Source organism: Harpia harpyja, chromosome 10, assembly GCF_026419915.1.
Source record: "Harpia harpyja isolate bHarHar1 chromosome 10, bHarHar1 primary haplotype, whole genome shotgun sequence".
NCBI classification, from domain to species: Eukaryota; Metazoa; Chordata; class Aves; order Accipitriformes; family Accipitridae; genus Harpia; species Harpia harpyja.
Window position 1 is genome coordinate 15,234,286 of NC_068949.1, and position 20,649 is coordinate 15,254,934.

Consider the following 20,649-nt stretch of genomic DNA (forward strand, 5'->3'; position numbering starts at 1 on the left):
CATTTACTTCCCGACAGTCACAACTGACTGCCTTTTGCTGGAAAATCATGAGCTAAATAATCCTTTTCTCTAGTGAAAGGGAAAGTGTCAGAGGCAAAGCTATGAGAGACTTATGGTAAATATTTAATGGCTTTCCTTTTTTGTGCAGCACCAAAAGATGGCTGATCCTGCAGTATTTATTTCAGGCCTACTATAAATAAAGCATGTGGTGACAGCGAACTGCAAGCAAGGGGAATTCAGTGGTTATTGTAAACTGCTTTCTTTTGTCTGAAGCTGTGAATAGTAACCAATTCTGTGCATGTTTTAGGTCTGCTGATGGGCACGTTTTAAATCAGAAACAGATTTAGGCTGCCTTTATGCTCAGAAGAATTAGAAGAGGGTATCTATCCCAGTTTAAGAGTAAATTAAAACTATATAAACAATATTGATGAAAGCACGGTCTGAAATAGTGGTACTCAGACTATTCTGTAGAAACATTTCCTAAAAGCATTGTAGGACATGCTTAGTAAAAACAAACAGAAAAATGAAAATATGGATTTGGAATTTTTTTCCCTTATTTGAATGATTCCATTACATTAATCAGACTAATGATGTTTTCATTCAGGGACTGCTTACATACTAGAGGTAGAATCTGAGCCCATATGAATGTGACTTGTTTTTGAAAGGAACGCTAATGCTAGTGATAATTTGCTAGTGTTCATGTTCAGCATGGTGAATATATCTCCTGAAATCCGTTCTTGGAGTGATGAAGTTTTTCCTGATTGTTCCTGCCTTTCTGACTGCAGTCTTAAAACTATGGAAACTGAATGCCCAGTACCAAATGACTGCTCCTTGGGTGAGGCTGCAGCAACACTTTTACACTCAGGGGTCCCACCTGGGACTCAATAGCTAGCATAGCAGCACCTAAAAGTTTAGGGAACAAGGACCATATCAAGACTCCAGAAAGGATCTCTGAATTACTGGATGCAGAAGTGAGATGGTTGTGACCATGTCAGACTGGATTAAGGATATGAATGCCTGCCTCCTATCCAAACACAGTATTTAACAACTCAGCCTTAACTGTTGACAAAGATATGCCATTTGTATTTGATAACATTTCACCAGAAATGATGGACTCAACATATTTTCAGGTACAAATATGTTCATATTGCCATAGAAATGTAGCCTGAAATTAGATGACACTTAAAAAAATCAAATAAGAGTATAAAAAGAAGAATTAAAAAATGAAGCTCTGTCCTTTAAGCCATTCCTTTGAGTTCTACAGAAATTACGTTTAAAAATGCCAGTGTGATTCTCAGCAGGATTTAAAGGTTAAATTAAGAAAATACTGGCTAAATATCAGAAAGAAATAAATTCAAAGCTGGTGCAATGTTAGATATTCCATGTGATGTTTACTGGAATAATTAGGATCTAGACTGGACCAATTACTGAGATCTGTGACCATGTGGACAGTCTGTGTTGGAGCCCTCCACAGTTCACTCAGTGAGCATCTTAGTCTGTATGTACCTGTACTCAAGAGAGGTATTGCAAAGTCTACCTTTGGAAAGATAATAAAAGCAGAGTAGTCAAACAGCTGCTTAGCTGCTTTACTGAATCACAATGTGTATAAATTCAAAATTTTAAGCAGATTAGTAGAGAAAGGAGAGGAACACTAATGGTGGATGCGACATGTGATACTAGTTAGTTTATTTTGCTTAGACATGTGACTCTAGAACTTTTGAGAGCCACCTACCTCCAATAGCCAAGGTTTCCTCCCCAAACTTCTGATGATACTGTGTGCTCAAAGCATTGAAAAAGACGTATTCCACTAGTGGATTAAGGAAGCTACCATGTATTACCGTATGCTGAGAGAGGTGGTCCTCCCTCACTCCTTGTGAAATAGAGGTGAATCCCGTTGCATGCCACATTGTCTCTGTACGTAGGTATGAGAGGACAGTAGGATTTGTTAATAGATTTCAGGCTAGCATTTGGACAGGGCTGTGAGTTACTGTCTTTGAGTAGTAACATTTAATGCTGTTAAAATTAATGAGCAGCTTTTTCCATGGAAAATGAAATAAAATATCAATGTCAGTCACTGCAATAAATATAAATATATTCCTTACATGAGCAGTTTAATTGAGTGGACTGTTGTTTATACTCACTGCATAAAGTGTCCTCGTTAGTTTTAGAAAAGAGCCTGGAAACTGTGGGTATATGCCAAGGCTTTGAAGGGCAATGAAGTTTTCATTACAAGAAGATTCTACCTGGGGATTAGAACTGTTCTTAGAGCGCACATCTCTTCCCCCTGCCCCCCCCCCCCCCCCAAATACCATCTTAGAGGTGAGATTAAAAATCATTGTTTTATTTGTCTGAGAAATATTCTCTGGATGAGCTAAAGATAATCTCCATGTGAATCTTTTCACATATTGTATTGCACTCACCATGGAAGGGTCAAGATGGATATCACGTGCACATCTCACCAGAGTCAATGGGCTGACACAACTTACTAAGTACACGTGACAGTTGTAATCTTTCAGACGAACAGTTACTGGTTGCATTCTGCAATGGCGATGTCAATATGTTACCCAAAATGTTATGGTAGATGGGAAGGTCACAACATATTAGGGCTGGGACCTTTTCTTATTGATTAACATTGATTAGCTTAAGCACGGTCATGTCAAAATGTAAATTACACACTTGAAGTTAATAGGAATGGATGATACAGTATTTTTAAGAAGTGGAATGAGGAATCATTCAATCAGGTAAAATACTAAGGCTTTACTAGATCAATCTTGTAATGCGTTATTTGTGCATGTGAGGTTCATAGTTTCATTTGGATCCTTTTTACTATGGTGTTTCTTGCCCACCAGCCACTACAAGAGCTGTCAGGCCTCATTCTTTTTTCACAAAATCTTAATCATTGGTGGCACCATTGTTTCTTACAGCGGGAGCAGAGATACACCAAGGTCCATTTTGCCTGCCTTCCAGGCACCTTCAGGGGTTGGCCACCTCTTCGTGTCTGTGCTTTCCTGGCTGGTGTCTGTTGCAGCACAGCCATACTGAGCACTGGGTACAGGCTGGCCCTGTGGTGTTTCTGCATTACAGTAATGACAACTTCAAACAGTACCTGAGTACCTCAAAAGGAAACAAATTCTTCAAGTCCTGGCTACCTTTCTTGACTTAGCAGTCTTAAGACATAGAGTTATGTTTCCAGTCAAAGTCTCTCAGATACAGGCATTAATGGAAAGCTCATTGAAGTGTTTTAGTTTGGAGACAGAAAAAGTGAAGGCCTAAATGAGGCAGACTGTAATTAAGATCTAATTGTCCATGTTCACTAATTTTTCTCGCCCATATATGTCAGTTAGAAATGCTCTAAAAGCCACGTGGCACACTGTAAGGTCCACATCCCAAGTAAGATGAATTACAGGAAAATCAGTTAAGTATGCTTCATTAACAGCTTCAGGAAACTAAAGAAAGTAATTTGTGGTCAGGAACCTCAAAGTATCCTGAGTTAGGCTCTTGCTTTTAGAAAATCTTGAATGGCAAGGGGAAGAATAGACTTCATCTGCATAGTATTAGAAATCTGCTTGGATTTGGACAACACTTGAACTCCTCTGTATGAACAGAAGGCAGTTACAAAGCTTTATATTATTCTTTTGTGAATCATCATATCTTTGAAGTTCGGCTGTGATTCCCTGATTCTGGAGCTGGCTCTTTAGCGTCATCTATTTGGTAATTCAGCATTAAAGCAAGCTCATTTTCAAATTCTTATGATCTACTTACTACCTAGAAACAAAGTTATGGATTTGATATAAATTAATGTATTTTTTCAACAGTGTTGATGGCAATACACCTCTACATACAAATTCGATCCATGACAGCATAAACAAGTTCTATAATTGGATGAAATTTCCTGGGGATGAACCCACATTTCTTTATGGGTTACCTGAGTTTTCAGTACTGATAAGGAGAAAAAGGTTTGCAAACGGTTTAAAAATAGTGCAAAGACAGGAAGAAGAGGACAGCAAGAAAAACAACCTGCCTGAAAAAAAGTTGTCCATGCTCCATGGAGGTTAAGTGTAGAGCTTGCTATGTGCGTTGGGTCAGTGCCAGGCATGTGCTCAGCATCCATACTTAGTACTCTTTGGAGAACTATCACACACAGAGCAGAGCTGCAGGGATACTGGCAGAGCCTCCCCATTTGCCCACAGGAGCTGCTGGGATGGAGGAATTTTAGAGTTGGTGCAGAGTCAACTAAGAAGAGGTGGAGGCGTCGGTAACCAGTTGCTCCATTCAGGAGGGAACAGGCTGGAGGGCAGAATGTGGGGCAGTACAAGAAAGAAGGGATTTTGCATAGCAGGAGGGAGGGGAAGAGTTATGAAGATGCAACAGGCACTGTGCAGATACCACAGAAGTAGAAAGGGTCAAAGAGAGTAGAATTTGCTTCTCCAACATCTTTTAATACCTACTCGTTTTCAAAAATCTCAGCTTTATACATACTGTTTCCAGTTCCTTTCCTTTCCTTCCTTTGACAAAAACCTCCAAGGCTTCTTCCCTTTTCCTTTCCCTTTCTATCCCATTATGTTTGTGGCTGCCCCTACTGTGATCCTTTCTAAGGGAAAATGGGTATTACATACTTCCAAACAAATTATCTTTCATAACTTTTTTTGGATAGCAACTTGCCTTTAGGTTGGTGCCATTTATGCATAAGAAGTTTTTGTCTGTATATTGCTGTGGATATGAACATTAGGTCTGGAAAGCATAATTGCCTGTCTTGCAATCTGAGTGCAGCACAATGCAGGGAAATAATTAACAAATCACTCATCTAGCCAAATGCTAATATTTGCATTCACCATTGATATATAGAGAGCAAAGCTGCTGGTGGAAATACTTTTCAATTTTATTGCAGGCACAGATGATATCCTGAGAGAGGGAAAGTAAGTCTCATCCTAGCCCCAAAGTGATCACAGTTATATTTGAAGTATTGTGAAATGTTCAGGGGTTTGTCTTTGTAATTCTCATTGGAGTCACTAAGACTGTTTGCTGATGTCCCAGGCAGGGCTTAGAGAATTAAACCGTGATATCACAAGACTCAAAATGTTCTGTGCAAGACTTACAAACAAGAAGAAGCTTCTGTTTGGCTTGTTAATTCACTGTTTAGCTGAAGATTTAACTGACACATTACTGATCTTAGCACTTATTAATTGGACACCTCAGATTGATAACTATGAGTAATATTTAGTCTGTCACTTTTATGTCTCTTCCCCCCCTGCCCTCGCCAAATTGTCAGGAATATTATTGCATTAAAACAGATACATATCAGAAGCCCAATTCCACATGCTCTGTTGTTTTGCATCCTACTATGTGCTCACCTGCTCCACTCCAGAATGACTCCATTTCAATTAGGTGATAAGTAAAGCATGTAAAATGTTTTCTAAGCATTTCTAACCCTAATCTAATCTGTTTTATTACCTTTCCATGCACTTGACCCCTTTTCATTTTCTAGTGGTTGAAATATTAAGATACAACTATTAAGATGCTCAACAAGGTATAAATAAGTGCTCGTGTAATAAAATGAAAGCAAAAACTTACTGTAAGAAAAGAAATGTTGATTTTAGCTGTCCTGAGAATTAGAAAAGAGAAGATAGACACTGACTGATGAAGATACGAAATATAAAAAAGCCACATGAAGATGAAAAAGTGCTATTTTCTCATAGATCATGTCACCTCTCTGCAGCTACAGTATTGAGCTCCCCCGAGGACACAGGTTAAACTGATAGTGCATTACAGAACTCTTTTGCAGCCCTTCCTTAGGCAGGCAGCTTCTTTTAGTGCAGTTGACTCCTAATCAACCTTTGTCGTGAGTTCAAAGATACCAGGTTTGAAGTCAAGTGCTCTTCAATTAAAGATATATTTAGGTAGGTGGGAACAAGTAGAAATTGCTATCTAAATTGAACTGCATTGAAAAACTGCATCCACCTTGTTTTTGAACTTCATTAACAAAGAGAACCAGTATTAAGGGAGAGGGGAAGTGTATCTGTGGAAAGGAGGGGAATTAAAAAAATACCAGAATGATGTACTTGGTCATCATTAAAACTGTTTTGAGTTTTCATTTTGAAATGAGGTTTTTTGTTTCCATTTTTAACTTTGAAAATATAGAAGAAAATATCTACAAGTTGAAATCAAATTAATTGCTTCAGAAAAACAATCTTGATGGCAACATTTCAACATCAAATTTAAAATTATCACAGTCATTTGTGAAATTTGGACTTTCATCCTCTTCATAGCCCTACTAAGCAAGTACACTCCCTGAGTGTTTGGAATAAAATAATTTTGCAATCAGTGGATTAAAATGTAAACCTGGACAAACACGTTTACAACAGCACCATCATCACTTGATAAGCAAACTTGTGTTGCTGCAGGATTTGATTCATCTAGCAAAAGAGGGAGCAAAAAAAATGTCCTGAACTTGCAGATGTTTTTCCCAGAGGAGTAATGGCTCTTATGTAAATAATCACTTTATTCTGTAAGTGCATACACTTTCATTCCACAAATTGACTTCACCTCTTCTGCCCTTTTCTCTGGTGTAAGCCTCTGCTAAATCTAGCAAGCCTCATAATTCTTTTTTTAAATATCAAAGCTATAAACATCCAGGGCAGAGTTATGTAGGAACCTTATTGTTTTAAAGTAATATCTTGAAACCTCAAAGTCAGTGTGAAATAAAAATCTTGGTTGGGTAGCATTGTGAATGACAGATGTAGCTTATCAGTAATGTGGAAGAAATACAGATTTTTAACATCATCTTCTGTAGTTATGTAATGAATGAGGAAAAATAGACATACAATAAACAACAGAAGTGATGGAGTATTTTGCTAAATAAATTCCTTTGCTGCAAATACAAGTATTTTCCAGTTATGCATCAAACATGCAGTATGTGGTTGTCTGCTATACCTCTGTACGTGACAAACGTTGTTTACAGTGCTGAGCAACTTCGGCACTAAAATTCATGATAAGTGAGCAGAGGGGACACTTAGTGTGTGCTCTGTCCAGCTGTATGAGTATGCCCAGGTCCCCCCATGTAACTTCACAGAAATACCTGGGTGTACCCAGAAATGACACCAATCGAAGGAGGATCAGAATATCCCCCTAAATCTTTGTCTGTTCATATATTGTCGCAGTCAATTTTCAGCAACTCTGACTGTGTTCTGGGCTGCAGCTGATTGTTTTAAATTTTTTTTTTTTACTTTCTCTTTTGTGATGTCTTTCATGGTACATGTGCATGTCTCATGAATATGATTTATTGTTTCTCTTTTTAAGCTAAAATGCTTGGAGGAAGGGTACAGCACTCACTCCTGAGGGAAGATCGTTCGTTCTAGGCACTTAGTGATTAGCTCTTGTTCTTAGAACTTGAAGGTGTATATTTCTCAGATAATTATGTCTTAGGGAGTATATTGTGATATATTCCAGCTGTAAGTATCAACGTTAGTGCCTTTTACAATTTTCTAGCCTCTTGTTTCAGGAATGCTTTGTCAGTGAATTTCACAGGTTAATTACCTACTGTTTAACAAAATGCCACTTTTCATTGTCTCCTCAAACTGTGTTCATTTTCATAGAATCTTGTCGTGAGGTAGGCATCTATTACATCACCTTTGTTTTCGGCTCTCAAAGTAGCATAATTTTCATATCTTCTATATGGAAATCTTCCAGTTTCTGTAAGGATTACTCCTTTTTCCTAGGTTGTGTGTTTGTTTGTTTACTCCTGCTGAAATACTTCATGTGTGGCAGCTAAAGCTAAATACGGACCTCAATGTGAAGCTAGGTATTAATGCAGGGATTGCCACTATGGATGAGCCCAGTTTTTGTCTAGCTTAGCTTTCTGTCTCTGATAGATGCCACTGGTAAGTATTTCAGAGGAAAGTGCAACACAGCCCTCAGTAAGGAAATAATGAACCTAGCACAGAAGGTCTTCCACTGTCAGTTTTTTAAGTTGTGCCATGATAAATGAAAATCTGTATGGCTACTTATTTTTACCCAATCTAAAGCAGCTGTTGGGTTTTTTGTTGTAAGTATAAATGTCTAATCCTTTTTGATATCCTGCTGTTCTCATAGTCTCAATGATGTCTTGTAACAATGAGTTTGACCTCAGGTTAATCAAGTACTCTAGGAAAAAATGTTTGCCTTTATCAATTTTATATGTGTTGACTTTTCAATTTCACTTAATGTCCAGGAACATAGCTTTATTTCCCTTTTTCTAACATTAATTATTTTTTAAGCTTCTGTAATGTCTTCCCTTATTCATCTCCTGTCTAAAGCAAACAATTCCGAATGTCCCGGTCACTTCTACTTGATTTGTATGCTTTTAAGTATTTTTATTTCATTTTTGTACTTGTCCTAATTTTGAAATGCACTTTTTAAAGATGAAAATTCCAGGCATAATCCTGATCTGTAGGTTGGCAATAGGATATTACTTGTATAATTCTGATTCTTTTTACTATTTTTACATTTTTCATTTCATTTTCTCTGGTGATCCCATGTGTACTGGAAAGATTTCAGGGGGATGTTCAACACTATGCAGGTTCTTGCAACACCTCCCACAAACACATCTTCGCTTACCTGAACATCCTAGGGTGCTTCAGTTAGCATTTGTCATGGTGCTTTCTTTGTTATGTTCCAATGAAAGGGCAAACTTTGTGTTTTGAAAGCATTTTAGTTGGGTTTGGTTTTGTTTTTTAAATTATCATGTACGTATATTTGTTAAATACAGGTGAAAGGTAGGCATTTGGAGTGGAGTGTGGTTAAACCAGTAGTGACCTGCTCCTTTTGAAACTAAATTGTCTGAAATGAAGCCCATGTTTCTTCCTGCAGAGAGGTTTAAATTATGGCAAAAATATAGCAACTGCTATACAGTTTAAGCTATTAAGTAATAATCTTTTGAGGAGTTGATCTTGAGATGCTAAACTAAAGTTTAGTCTCTGCATTTTAAAACACTTCTAAGTCCCTTTTTCCAGAGTGCTGCCCAAACCTGAATTTGTCCAGTTGTGGCTGATTGTCATCTGTGAAAATGCAGTTTGTCACAAGGTACTGGAAAATGGATGATCCCCCAAGTCAGGGCTGCTTCTGTAACTGGTGGCTTTTCATCATTCAGAGAAATTATATCGAACTTTTCCTCACATTTAAGAAGACCTTTATAAATGAGAATGTAGAAAAAGCATGATGATCACTAGAAAAAGTCTAGGCTATGCTTAGCTTTCACTCCTGATGAAGCAGCATTTTTTCATGAAATTAGAGCTGAAAAATAGGGGTCCACATTGCTAATTTTTTTTTTTTTTTTGTCTGCAGATCTAAACGTCCAGTGCCAGTTTCAACCACAGCACCCAGAATTGACTCTCCCAGGGCTGTAATTCCCCACCAGAAGGTATGTGACACATTTCTTCTCAGCCAAAGTTAATACCATTTTTATCTACTGTGGTGAAGGTAAATACTTACTACAGAAAATAGCTTTTGCCCACCCCAAATAAGTAAACATTGAATGAATGCACAGGCAGCAAAACTGCCACAATGCAATGTATTAGTGGTCTGTATTTTGCTAATTTCTGATTAGCAGAACCAAAGCATCCAGCTATCCTCTCATGGGATCTGGTCTAACCCATTCTGAGCAGTTTGTTTTCATCGAGGCTGCAAGAGGCTACCAAAGCTTCTCAAAATATACATTTGCTTTTGTAGATTCTTGGGGAAAAACCATTAGGCTGTGCCTCAGTGTATCCAAATCCTGACTACAACTGAAAAGACACTGATTTGGAAAGAGGGCATTAAGGCATTTGAAAGCTTGCATCATATTGCATTCTTGTCACATTATTCAAAAGGCATGAGAATAAAAATAAAGAGGATAAGTCAATTTAATGAATAACAGCAAGTGGCAGAGGAAATGGATGGCTTGGTTTCTGTTGTCAAAGCTTGTCATCTTCCATAAAATAAACGTTCACATTAGAATAAACAGCATCCGTTGACTGTACCTGGCAACTCATCACCTGTATCTTTGGAGACACTGAGGAGCAAGGATAGCTGAAAGATGGTATATATCCTTAGGCTCAAGAACTGGGTAGGACATTTGTATTGCTGATGCATTTAATTAGGTAAATGGAGAGGAGGTAAAATCTCCATTGCTTCAACTTTATCCCTTCTGTGAGTGCCAGTTTCATCTCTAGCATGTAGTATAAATAAGAAACACTGAAGATCAAAATGTGTGGGGAATTAGGTGATGTTCTACTGGTTTTGGCAGTTCTGACTTCCATAGATCAATTTTAAGTAATTTTTATAAACACCATGCTTTCCAAATTCAAAGCTCAGAAGGTAACATCATCCCTGTAACCACTGCAAATATGTTCACACTAACAGAAGAGAATGCACTTGGGAAGAATAATTTGATTCAATTTTATTTTGTCAAATTTGAAATGAACCTGTCTGGCCATTTATTAGTTGAGACAGAAATAATGTTATTTTGCTCTGGATCTTGTAAACTTTTTGGCAAGGGAAGATGAAATCAAGAATTTATCTTGCTCAGAGTTGTTTCTGTTTATATCATGGTTTTATAAAAGTTAGCTTGGAGAAAGTTATTGGAAGAGTCACCAAATAGTACTGTGAAATTCCTAGAACAAAAACGATGGATCATTTAGTTAGATTGGTGTTCGACTGCACCAGCAAAGTAATAGGGACAGGAAGGAGGAGAGAGTACTTATTTGCCCTCAGGAACTACACAGAATGCTGTTAGTTTTCAAGGCAGCAAGTAGACATGTCTCTTCAGAGTTACTCACCAACACAAAACTGAGAACTATCTTTTGGGACCCTCAGTAGCACCTGTGCAGGTATGACAAATTTGCCTACTTCCACCACAGGCACATAAAAACTTTTATATGTCAGATATTCATGACTCGGTATTAGGTGTGTTTCTTCCCTGGCAAGTGTCAATTTTAAAATTACTGCCATAGTTATTCAAAGCTGTTTACCATACAAAACATTTTTCTCCCTTAACTATCTACCCTATAGAAAATTTAACTCCACACACTGTAGGTTTTTTTTAAAGGTCCTAAAAGTGCCTTTGGCATGAAAGCTATAAAGTCACTTTATATTTCCTATTTTAACCCTTCAGAGAGAGATGAGGATCAAAGGACTCAACCCTTTTTCAGGACAACGTTGTCTCACACTTAAGCATTCTGTGCGTCAGTGCTTAGGAAAGGTTTATAGGAGCTGTTGGAGGCAGCCTATTCTGAATGGGTTACAGGCAGTACTTGCAGCTGGAAAAGACATTTACTGGAACCTTTCTGGAGGAAAGGGGTGGCATCTAGGAGAAGGTATGGTGGGAAACAGGGTCTCTAGCAGTATTCAGAAAGGTCATCTTAGGTGTAGGGTCTTTGGCTCGGGGGAAGAGGTAGCAGTAGAGTGCTGGAGTGGGGGGCCCTTTGAAGGTCAAGAGGAGTGACGTTTGTGTCACTAGTATACACGAGTAGACAACAGTAATCTTTACCTGAGAAAAATTCTTCTCTGAGGGTGGTTTGGAAGGGAATGGAGGCATTGAACCATTGGAAAAGTCTCAAAATCCAGAATAAAAAGTCTTTACTGATAGAAACAGTGGTACGGGGATGTTGCAATAAGGTATGTTACAGTAAATATACTTTCAAAATCAAGGTTTCTTTGCTTGTCCCTTTACTATTTCTAGTAACAGTATCCCTGTAGAAATGAAGAATTCCGTGACACGTAGGCAGAAGCTGTCACCTCCACATCACTGCTTGACAGTGTTTAGACTGATGGTTCACATGAAATGAATTCAATTGCATTTCAAAAGACAGCAAAAACTACATTACAAGACAGTCACGACAGTGTTGTCCTCAAACATCGAGAGAAGTTTTTCTCACCTTTCTCTGAGTCAAGGTTAAGGCATGTCAATGTTAGCTGAAAAATCTGCATGTGCAAGTTCAGCGTCTAGTTTAAAAACCATAAATTCTCTTGTACATTATTGCTGATCTGATTGCAGCTTCCACTAATTTTCAAGCATGTATTTCTTCTTTGACTGCTATGGTCATTTTTTTGTGTGTTTTAGATAAATAAGCATGCATTATTTTACAAAGATATAAGGAAGGTATAAAAACCCTGGAGTTCTTCACCATGACAGAAATTTTTCTACATTCCACAAGTAACATATATTCTCTCCTTACTTTCTGGAGCTTATCAATGTTATGGATGATACAGGTTCTGCAACCATAAGTATGGTGTCAACTGAGCTGTAGGGCTATTATTGGAAATAAAAGTTTGACTGATTCGCAGTTTCACTCTTTCCTTATATGACATTAATCTCCAACTTGAAACAATTTTCATTTAGTTTAGTCAAATCTTTTTTATTTAGTCAAAAGATTTAGTCAAGTCTTTTGCACAGGTGTGGCATAGCTGGAAGAAAGGGCATAACTAATGCTGAAAGCATTCAAATAACAAGAGTAAGCATGAGTCCAAGAATTGAAACTAAGCCATCATCCATCAGTGAGTTCCTGCAGCTTTTCAGGAGGGGCACAACACCGGTGAAGGTTCAGCTCCATCCAGTTCAAAGAAGCTGAATCCATCCAGCTGAAGCTTTAAGGCTAAGCATAGCTTGAACATTTGTCCCCTTGCATAAAGGTAATAAGACAGCCTCTTTACATTTTAATAATACGGCTATGTGTTGTCCTGTTTATGAAACAGTACTGAACACACTTATTTCAGAGTCCCAGTGAAGATCTCATAATGCTTATGATTTCTGCCAAATTTGGGAACCTATGTGGCTAAGAGAAAATAGATGAATAGGCAATTGACTTTTTAAGTAAAGCATAGGATGGAAGAGCTGGCTGAGCCAAAAGCTATTTGTTGGATGTCTTTGATCAGAGTCATTTAATGCCATGGTGCCATTTCCTTCTTTCTATAAGACGTTTAAAGCAACACCAGCTTCTTGGGCATGTTGGGAAGTCAAATTCATTAGTATAGTGTTAAAATTCTTCTCCCAGAAGTGCAAAAGGTGAATAAAGACTGTACGGTCATAGGAATAGATAAATAGAATGTGGTCTGTCAAAGGAAGAGGACCTGAAAAACTGGTATTGTGTCTTCCAATATAAATTTGTTTCGCACTTCTCTGATATATAACAAGGAGCATTTGCCTTGCGTAGAAATTGAATATTTATAAAGAAAAGAATAATAACATTTCAGAATGGAAATTGAGCTGATTCATAGCTTCCCTCTGTTCCCAAATGTTTGAGACTTCTCTACATTTATCAGTTTTAAGTTCAATTCACAGACATTACACTGGGAAATTAAAACGCAGTTTTCCCCTCGTAGTAAGGGATTGCTGTAGGATCACAGCATCTTTCTCGAGGGAAGAAGCCCATTGCTCAGTGTCAGAGCCTCCTCTTCTGGTCGACTGAGGGGTAGCATCAGACTTACATAGTTTGAAACGTTTGTTTGCTTTTCCAGCCACAGAGACTGAAACAGAATGGGATGAGAGAGATGGGAAACAGGGGGACGTTTGTTACTGTTGGCTGCATTTCATGTGAGGTAATGCTAAAAGCCGTGTTGCTGCTCAGTATTAGAAATTTGACCTTCGCATTCAGAAATGGTTTCAGAAATACTGCATTGGTCTGGTTTTGCCACTGAACTGGAGAAAAAAAATTCTAAAATATCCTACCAGGAATAAACTGAATGAGAGATTCTTTGTCAATCACAAAAGGAAAGAGCTAAATAAACTGATTATCGGGCAGTAATTCTTTGGAAGAAGTTATACAGCTGCTCTCTTGGACACTTCCTGTTTCATCCCTTTCCCCCCTGAACACAGGGAAAATGACTACCTTAAAACTGCCATGAATATTAAGTCAAAATGGAGAATGCTACCCTGGCACTGCTGGGCTCCTAGGAATTCTAGTGTTGAGTTACCAGCATGCTGGTATTCCAGCTAGAAATTGTTTGAGGAGTGAAACCAAAACTCCATTCATGTCATAAAAGTGAGCAAAATCATCAACCATCATTTTTTATGGTGGTCCTATGATTTTCCCTTTGCCTACTGTTAGTGTCCAGTAACACCAAAACTTTGAAAATGCATTAGAATTAAGGAAATATCTGGCATTTCTCTCATTAGCAGTTGAAACTGATAGTTTATAATCAGATCTCCTTGCATGTCCTTTTATTATGGGGTTTAGAAAGGAAACCCGCAGTTAGCTTGGAGAAAAGCCACAGAATTTTCAGGGTAACAAACAAATATAACTCTGGCATATCCTTTTTCTTCGCTATTGCCTCTGTATTTTTTTTTTAAATATTTGTTTTGTCCCTCTCTGCTAGCATGCGAAACTCATTTGCACAAGTGGTGACTTAATTTATGAACACGGCCTTGTGCATTTGTGCCTCTTTTACAACACATTTTTAGAGAGAATCCCTGTTTTCTGTTTGTTTAATGGTACTTGGAAGCTTGCAGTAGGCCACTGAAAGGTTGGTTGTTTGCTGTTTTCAATGTCAGGGTATAATGACTGAAGTATGTAATTCAAATGTATTTATTTAAAAAGGCATAGTCTGAAAAATGGTTTGGGGATTATCTGTTTCTATAGCCTCAGGCAGCTATTAATGCCAGCTAAAATCTCTTCCTGTTTATTACTAAGAAAATGTTCTCAGTTCATTTTATCTGCCTTACATTTTTGATTCAAAACATCTTAAATGTATTTAATGTTATGATTAATTATATCCTTAGAGCTTTAGGGGGGTTTTTGCAATTAATTTTAATTAATCAGGCCATATTATCTTGATTTTTCAAATGTAATCTCCCTAAACTTAAGTATGCAATATAGAAAAATCCAAGAGGAGAATATAAAATATTTATCTTTCTGGTGAACCTTACTATCAAAATCAGTAAATGACATTAATGATAACCAATACTAGCAAAGTAGAAAATCAGAGGCCAAATTATTCTCAGGCCTATGTTCACGCAAGGCTGTAGAGGAGATGCATGTAAGATGCGAAAGATGGCGATTGAAGCAGTGCCAGCCCACATGAGGCAAAATGTCACTGCAGGCCACCATCTGCTCTTATACTGGCTTTCACTGAGGGCAGACTGTGGGCTCCATCCCTTCTTCAGGATAATGTCCCCTGCCTGTCCCTGTCCCCCAGAGCTGGACTGCAGTGTGCTGCCAGCATTACTGGTGGGCCTCTTAACTGCGAGCATCATGGCATCTGGGTACCAGTTATGGCGGCAGTGTATCTAGGTCCAGAGGGAGAGGTTGAAGTGATCCTTCTCCTGCAGCAAAAGCAAGGTAGCCCAGGTTAGGCTGGAGCCAGGAGCTTCTGAGATAAACTACAAATTGATATTATGGCTCTAGAGAAATCTGTAAATTGTCAAGCATTCAAATAGTTTGTTGGGTACCTCAGCTGTAGATTTTTTTAACCAAAGCATGTAATTACAGACAAACAAAAGTGATGAATAAAACAGCTTTTGAAACTATATCATTCGTTACTTTAAAACATGTGCTAATGAGTTCCAGCACTCAGGATGCTACGTTCAAAAGGCAAACATTAAAAAGATGTTAATCAATATTGGTATCTTGCTATTCATGTTCCAGTCACTGAGCCTTTAGAAGTTAAAGAATAAGAAAACTGAGAGTAAAGGTATAAAATGCCCATGTGAAAGTGAAGTTTGTATTCCTCTTTGGTAAAATTGTCCATACTGCATGTAGGCAGACTTCCAAAAAGTACAGAGCTGTGGTCACTACACGCTGCCAGGAGCTAGAAGGAAATGAGGTAATTTAACCCTAAGGGTGCTCTGTGCTTCCCACAAAGTGCTGAGTACCCTCCAGTCCTAGGGATTTAGATGGTGTTGCACCAGAATGAGCATGAAGCAGTGATAGGGTGTTGTAGGCAACATGAGCACAGAAGTTTTACATGAAACTTCTTTGGAACTCATGCGACAACTTATTTCCAGCACTGTGTTGCTGAAAAAGCAGTATTTTTCTTTTCTGATATTACCTTTTATTTTGGTTTCACTAAGCTGCATTAATAGCAAATCATTTATGAAACTGAAGCATAGTACTGCGTTTTTCCAAGATGAGGTTTTGGTAGAATGTTTCTAATTTGAGCACCAGCAGGGTATAGCTATTGTAGGAGAGATTTCTGTGACTTCAACTAAGACAATACATCCTGCTGTCCTAGTTAGGAATATTGTCTGGGACATGACTGTAGGATCATACACTCATCATCTACATACTCAGGCACACATTCCTTCAAGTGGAAATTATGCAGAAATGATCAAAATAGAAGCATCCTATCTGTTGAGCAGTACCTGTTCTCAAGTCCTGTTGGTCTATCTGCTAATCATGCTGCATGGCCTAATTAGCATGAACCAGAGCCTATGAAAGCGATGCAATGTGTGGGCTTCAATAACTTGAAGTGTACTCATGGAAAATAGAATGGTGTGGTTTAGAATGATTATGTTTTTATAACAATGGCATTGACTTTTTTGTTTGCATATTATCTCAAATTATTCTGACCTCAAGACTTTATTTTAAGATTTCTTAATTATCCTAGAAATTAATCGACAGTGTTGGCTTTATATAAAATTATTGCTATGAGGTTGACTAGTAGCAAATGCTTTTTTTAATGTTAGGCTTTATTTGTTAATTTCAACTAAAACCCAGTAAAAAAATGCCTGAATATGTTTTGCTTCCCTTATTTTGAAACAATGCGTTTCTTTGTTGAAAGTCTTCCCTGAAAGGTTGGATGCTTTGGCCCCAATCTATTTATTGCAAGTTTATCAATATGTTTAGAAAGCAGTAAATGCAGATATGTTATTTTTGCATGTGTTCTATGATTGCTCTTTTCTTTTTTTCTTTTCTTGGCCTGCATGTTTGCTACTACAGGAACCTGCTTGGGAAATCAATGGCAACAGAACAACCTTCAGTCCTCTAACTAACACGGCGACTGGGCCTATGGGTAGTATGTTAGCAACCAATGGAACGTTTTCAGGCTACCTCAACAAGCAAGAGATCAGCTTTTCAAATAGCTCTGCCTACTTAAAGACTACCGCAGTTAGATCCTCCATGTCCTCTCAGTCTGTGACTCCTGACATTTCACCTGCAAAGAGTAATCTAGGTTCAAAACTAATCCCTGTATTGACTGATGGCAATAGTCCTATACACCAGCTGAGCCCTGCAAGGCAGTATAACAACCCTATTGGCCTTTACTCAGCAGAGACTCTAAGGGAAATGGCTGAGATGCATAAGTTAAGTCTCAACCGAAGGGCTTCGGAAGGTGGACTTCCTAGAGGGTAGGTAACCTGGTAAAATATTTAATATTTCAATTAAGTAATGAATTTGCTGAAAAATGAATGTAATAATACCTACCCTATTGTGCATTTGTCTGGTAATCATGATTAAGGTCTGGAACAATCATTAAATTTTCCAGTACCCCCCAAAACATATATGCAGTACCATTACAGAATAACTCTTGGGCTTTGGTATCTGAATTGCAATATGGATTGGCAATAGTCACCAGAGCATGAAGAGGAACACTATGACTGAAGTAACTGTGATGATCACAGGGTTCTGGCATTTAGCAATTTAACTAATGCATGTAGTCTCATAGAACGAAGTATCACTGTCGGCCATTATAGAAGCTGCTATAAAACAGATCTGATCTTTGGCACTTTCCTGAAGAGAAATTGCTTTGACCAGCAAATCTGACATGCTAGTCTGCTAGAGTGTCCCGCTATAATTCCTGCCTTAATGTATTGGCTTTCCTATGCAAAATGAGTCAAAATTGCAATATTTTGAATCCTCTGGTTTGAATATGGTCTGTCTCACGTTAGCTTTGCTCTTAACTTGTATGTAACAAGGAATGATCTCTAGATACTACCCAGATAGTTTGATCCCATGTTGTCAAGGTTTTCAGTGTTACTGTATTGCAGATCAACTGTTTTATAAGTAGGTTTGTGAAGTGAGGAGCTTGGACTACAACACACGAGGAAAAGCAATGAGAAGCAGATTTTCCTAATTTTTCTGCCTTCATGTATTAATTTGCAAACAAATCTGTAATTTTTTTATTTGTGTTTATTTAAAATGAAGATAAATTTCTTATTAGGAATATAGGAAAAAGTGTACTTTCGACACTAGGGACTTGGCTATATGAGGAAAAACAGAAAATTCAGACAATCCACTTGAGGTCTGATAGCAAATGCATATTTTCAAGTACTTTATATCCCATTGCAGGAGCTCTTTGCAAGAGTAAAACCGAGGCGTTTTAAGTTGTAGCAAAGTAAGGATATTTTATCCTTATAAAAGAGCATATATACATGTTCTAGATGATTCAAGCAGTTTAGATGATTCATTGTAACTCTCTTGAGCACTTGGCATTAACAATCCTAACTAACTTATCTGAAAAAATCCTATCCTCCCTTCTCATACTGGATAATTAAGAAAGGCAATTACTGTTTAAAAGAAAATAATTTCAGTTAGTAAGCAAGATCAGCAAAATAAACCTCAGAATGTGTGTCTCTAACAGTTTTCTTGAGGAAGACTAATCCTTGTCTTATTTCAATATGCAGAGTTTCCTCGGAGTATATCTCCCTGTCTTTCTCTCACTGTCTTCACAACCCTCCTTAAGATCTGCAAGCGTGAGGGTAAAGGGGCTGTATTTTTGATGGCTCAGCATTTTGACTATTTTTTGTTATCAAAATTACAACACAGCTGCATCCATCACTCACCAAAGTCAATGTGAACCAGTCTATTGATTCCAGAGGGCATTGTGATAGGACTACATAATATGACAGTGATTGTTGGGGTGCAGAAAACACTTCACTGTCTTCACTCTGCGCTTTTCCGTGTTTTATGTCTCCTTTATATGTACCCATGTTAGTGCATGCCAGTGGCAGTGCACTGAATTAGAAAGCAAGGTTCTACCTTAGAACAACCATCTGAGTTGGTTTTTTTTTTTAGTTTGAACAAAATTTTAGGGAATTGCTGTCTATCTGCCTGTAATATCTGTAGCACTGATGAACAGATAAGAACATTTATGAGAAATCATCTAAATGGTCTGCTTAAAAAATTCAGCCTTTATCCTGCAGCCCAAGAACAGTCTGAAAGGATGAAAGAGCCCAGAGCTACTAAGTACATGTGTCTTTTCAGGTAATTCCTCTGAGATTTAGAGAATTGCATATCTGTTTACATGCAGAGAAAATTCAGAGTTCAATAATCCTGTCATTCCCACTTCCACTTGAGTGTTACCCATGAAGTGAGAGGCATCTCTCCTACTGCTCTGTGGAGAGTAACATGGAATCTGTAACTACCTTGGGACTTGGTATCATCCATGATAGTCTCAGTCTCATTGTGGATATATGTGAAAGAGTGCACAAGGAAGGCACTGTAAGCTCTGCAAAATCAGCTCTTGATGTCGTTGTGGACATTCTTATCATATAGTACAACATGAGATGCTGCGTAAAGGTTGGGAAATTATGGTGCTCCCAAACTGTGAACTTATTATGCATTCATGAACATGCACTTAGCAGTATGGTAAAAGCTATAAGAAAATTCAGGTTTGGGGGTTGATCTTAAGGTATATTTCATATTTCAATTTGGTGTCCTTTCCACCAAATCGTTTAAACTTAATTGTGTGAATTGCTGTTAGAGGTTTAGCTAAACCCTTTGGAAAATCCTATCAGAAAGCAAAAATTAATTTTGAGATTATTTCCCTGATCTACAAAGAATAACAAAGCATCTGTTTCTCTGTTACATTTTTACATTAAAGCTTTATCACCCTGGCCCAGGGCGAAAAATAGAGGTGGCCTGTTAAGAGTGTGGAACTTGATGTGCTGAAAGCTCTGGAAAGGAGAGTATTAATAAATACGAAGAGTGAGTCATAGCTTGTAACATGTGGTTCTCTTTCATTCCAGTGTAAGTTATTTTTCACATTGTAGGTCAAGGGCCGTAAATACCTGTCCCACAAGTACGTGCCAGGTGGCTTAGGTTACTAGCTTCTTACTGTGTGACCTCTGTGAGCAGCAAGTTGGGTGTTTCATACATGTCCATATTTAGAATCAAGCTAAAATAATGTGTGGCTCTGAACTGGAGAGAATTTTCTCATCACATACTGAACATAAGGAGAAGTAAAGGTTTACTCCTTTTGAGGGAAGCTGTAGTAGCCTCTTCACATCTAAAAAATCTTTACTGAGACATGTGGCTGTTAAGCTGTTCTTAGTGTGTGCACATAATGATTTTTATCTTTGAACATATTTTATATGCAAACACGTGGTTCCTCTAATTAAGGTGTATTTTAGGGGTGGTATTTCTGCCTTTAAAATATTATTTTATGTGTGAGGCAGAGGCCTGGATTAGAAGATTGAAGCAGGCATCAGAGTCCACTTCAGAAAATGATACTAGTCCACTTCAGAAAATGATACTATTCCACTATGTTTCATTGTAAGTGAGTGCCCAGCTATCCTGCACACACCTAAAATGGATATAGGATCACTTATGTGCTTGCAGGCTACAGCTTGTTCTTAATACATCTCTACTGGTTCCTGCAACAGACTGATATATTTGGCTTAATGTAGGGTTTATAAAGTTAAAAGAATATTGTCAAATCCGAGAGTCTGAAGAACAGTAAGTGCAGGTGATCTGTCATTGCTTT

At 37.9% G+C, this 20,649-nt stretch overlaps 1 protein-coding gene across 11 annotated transcripts in view; it reads left to right on the top strand.

Annotated features, from left to right (window-relative positions):
* The window catches only part of LDB3 (LIM domain binding 3), a 128,886-nt gene that overhangs the window by 46,176 nt on the left and 62,061 nt on the right, over nt 1–20,649 (top strand). For all 11 annotated transcript variants that reach the window (XM_052798829.1, XM_052798831.1, XM_052798832.1 and 8 more), the window contains exon 4: nt 9,319–9,394. In XM_052798829.1, coding sequence (XP_052654789.1) covers nt 9,319–9,394 — 76 coding nt within the window. The remainder of the gene's footprint in view (nt 1–9,318; nt 9,395–20,649) is intronic.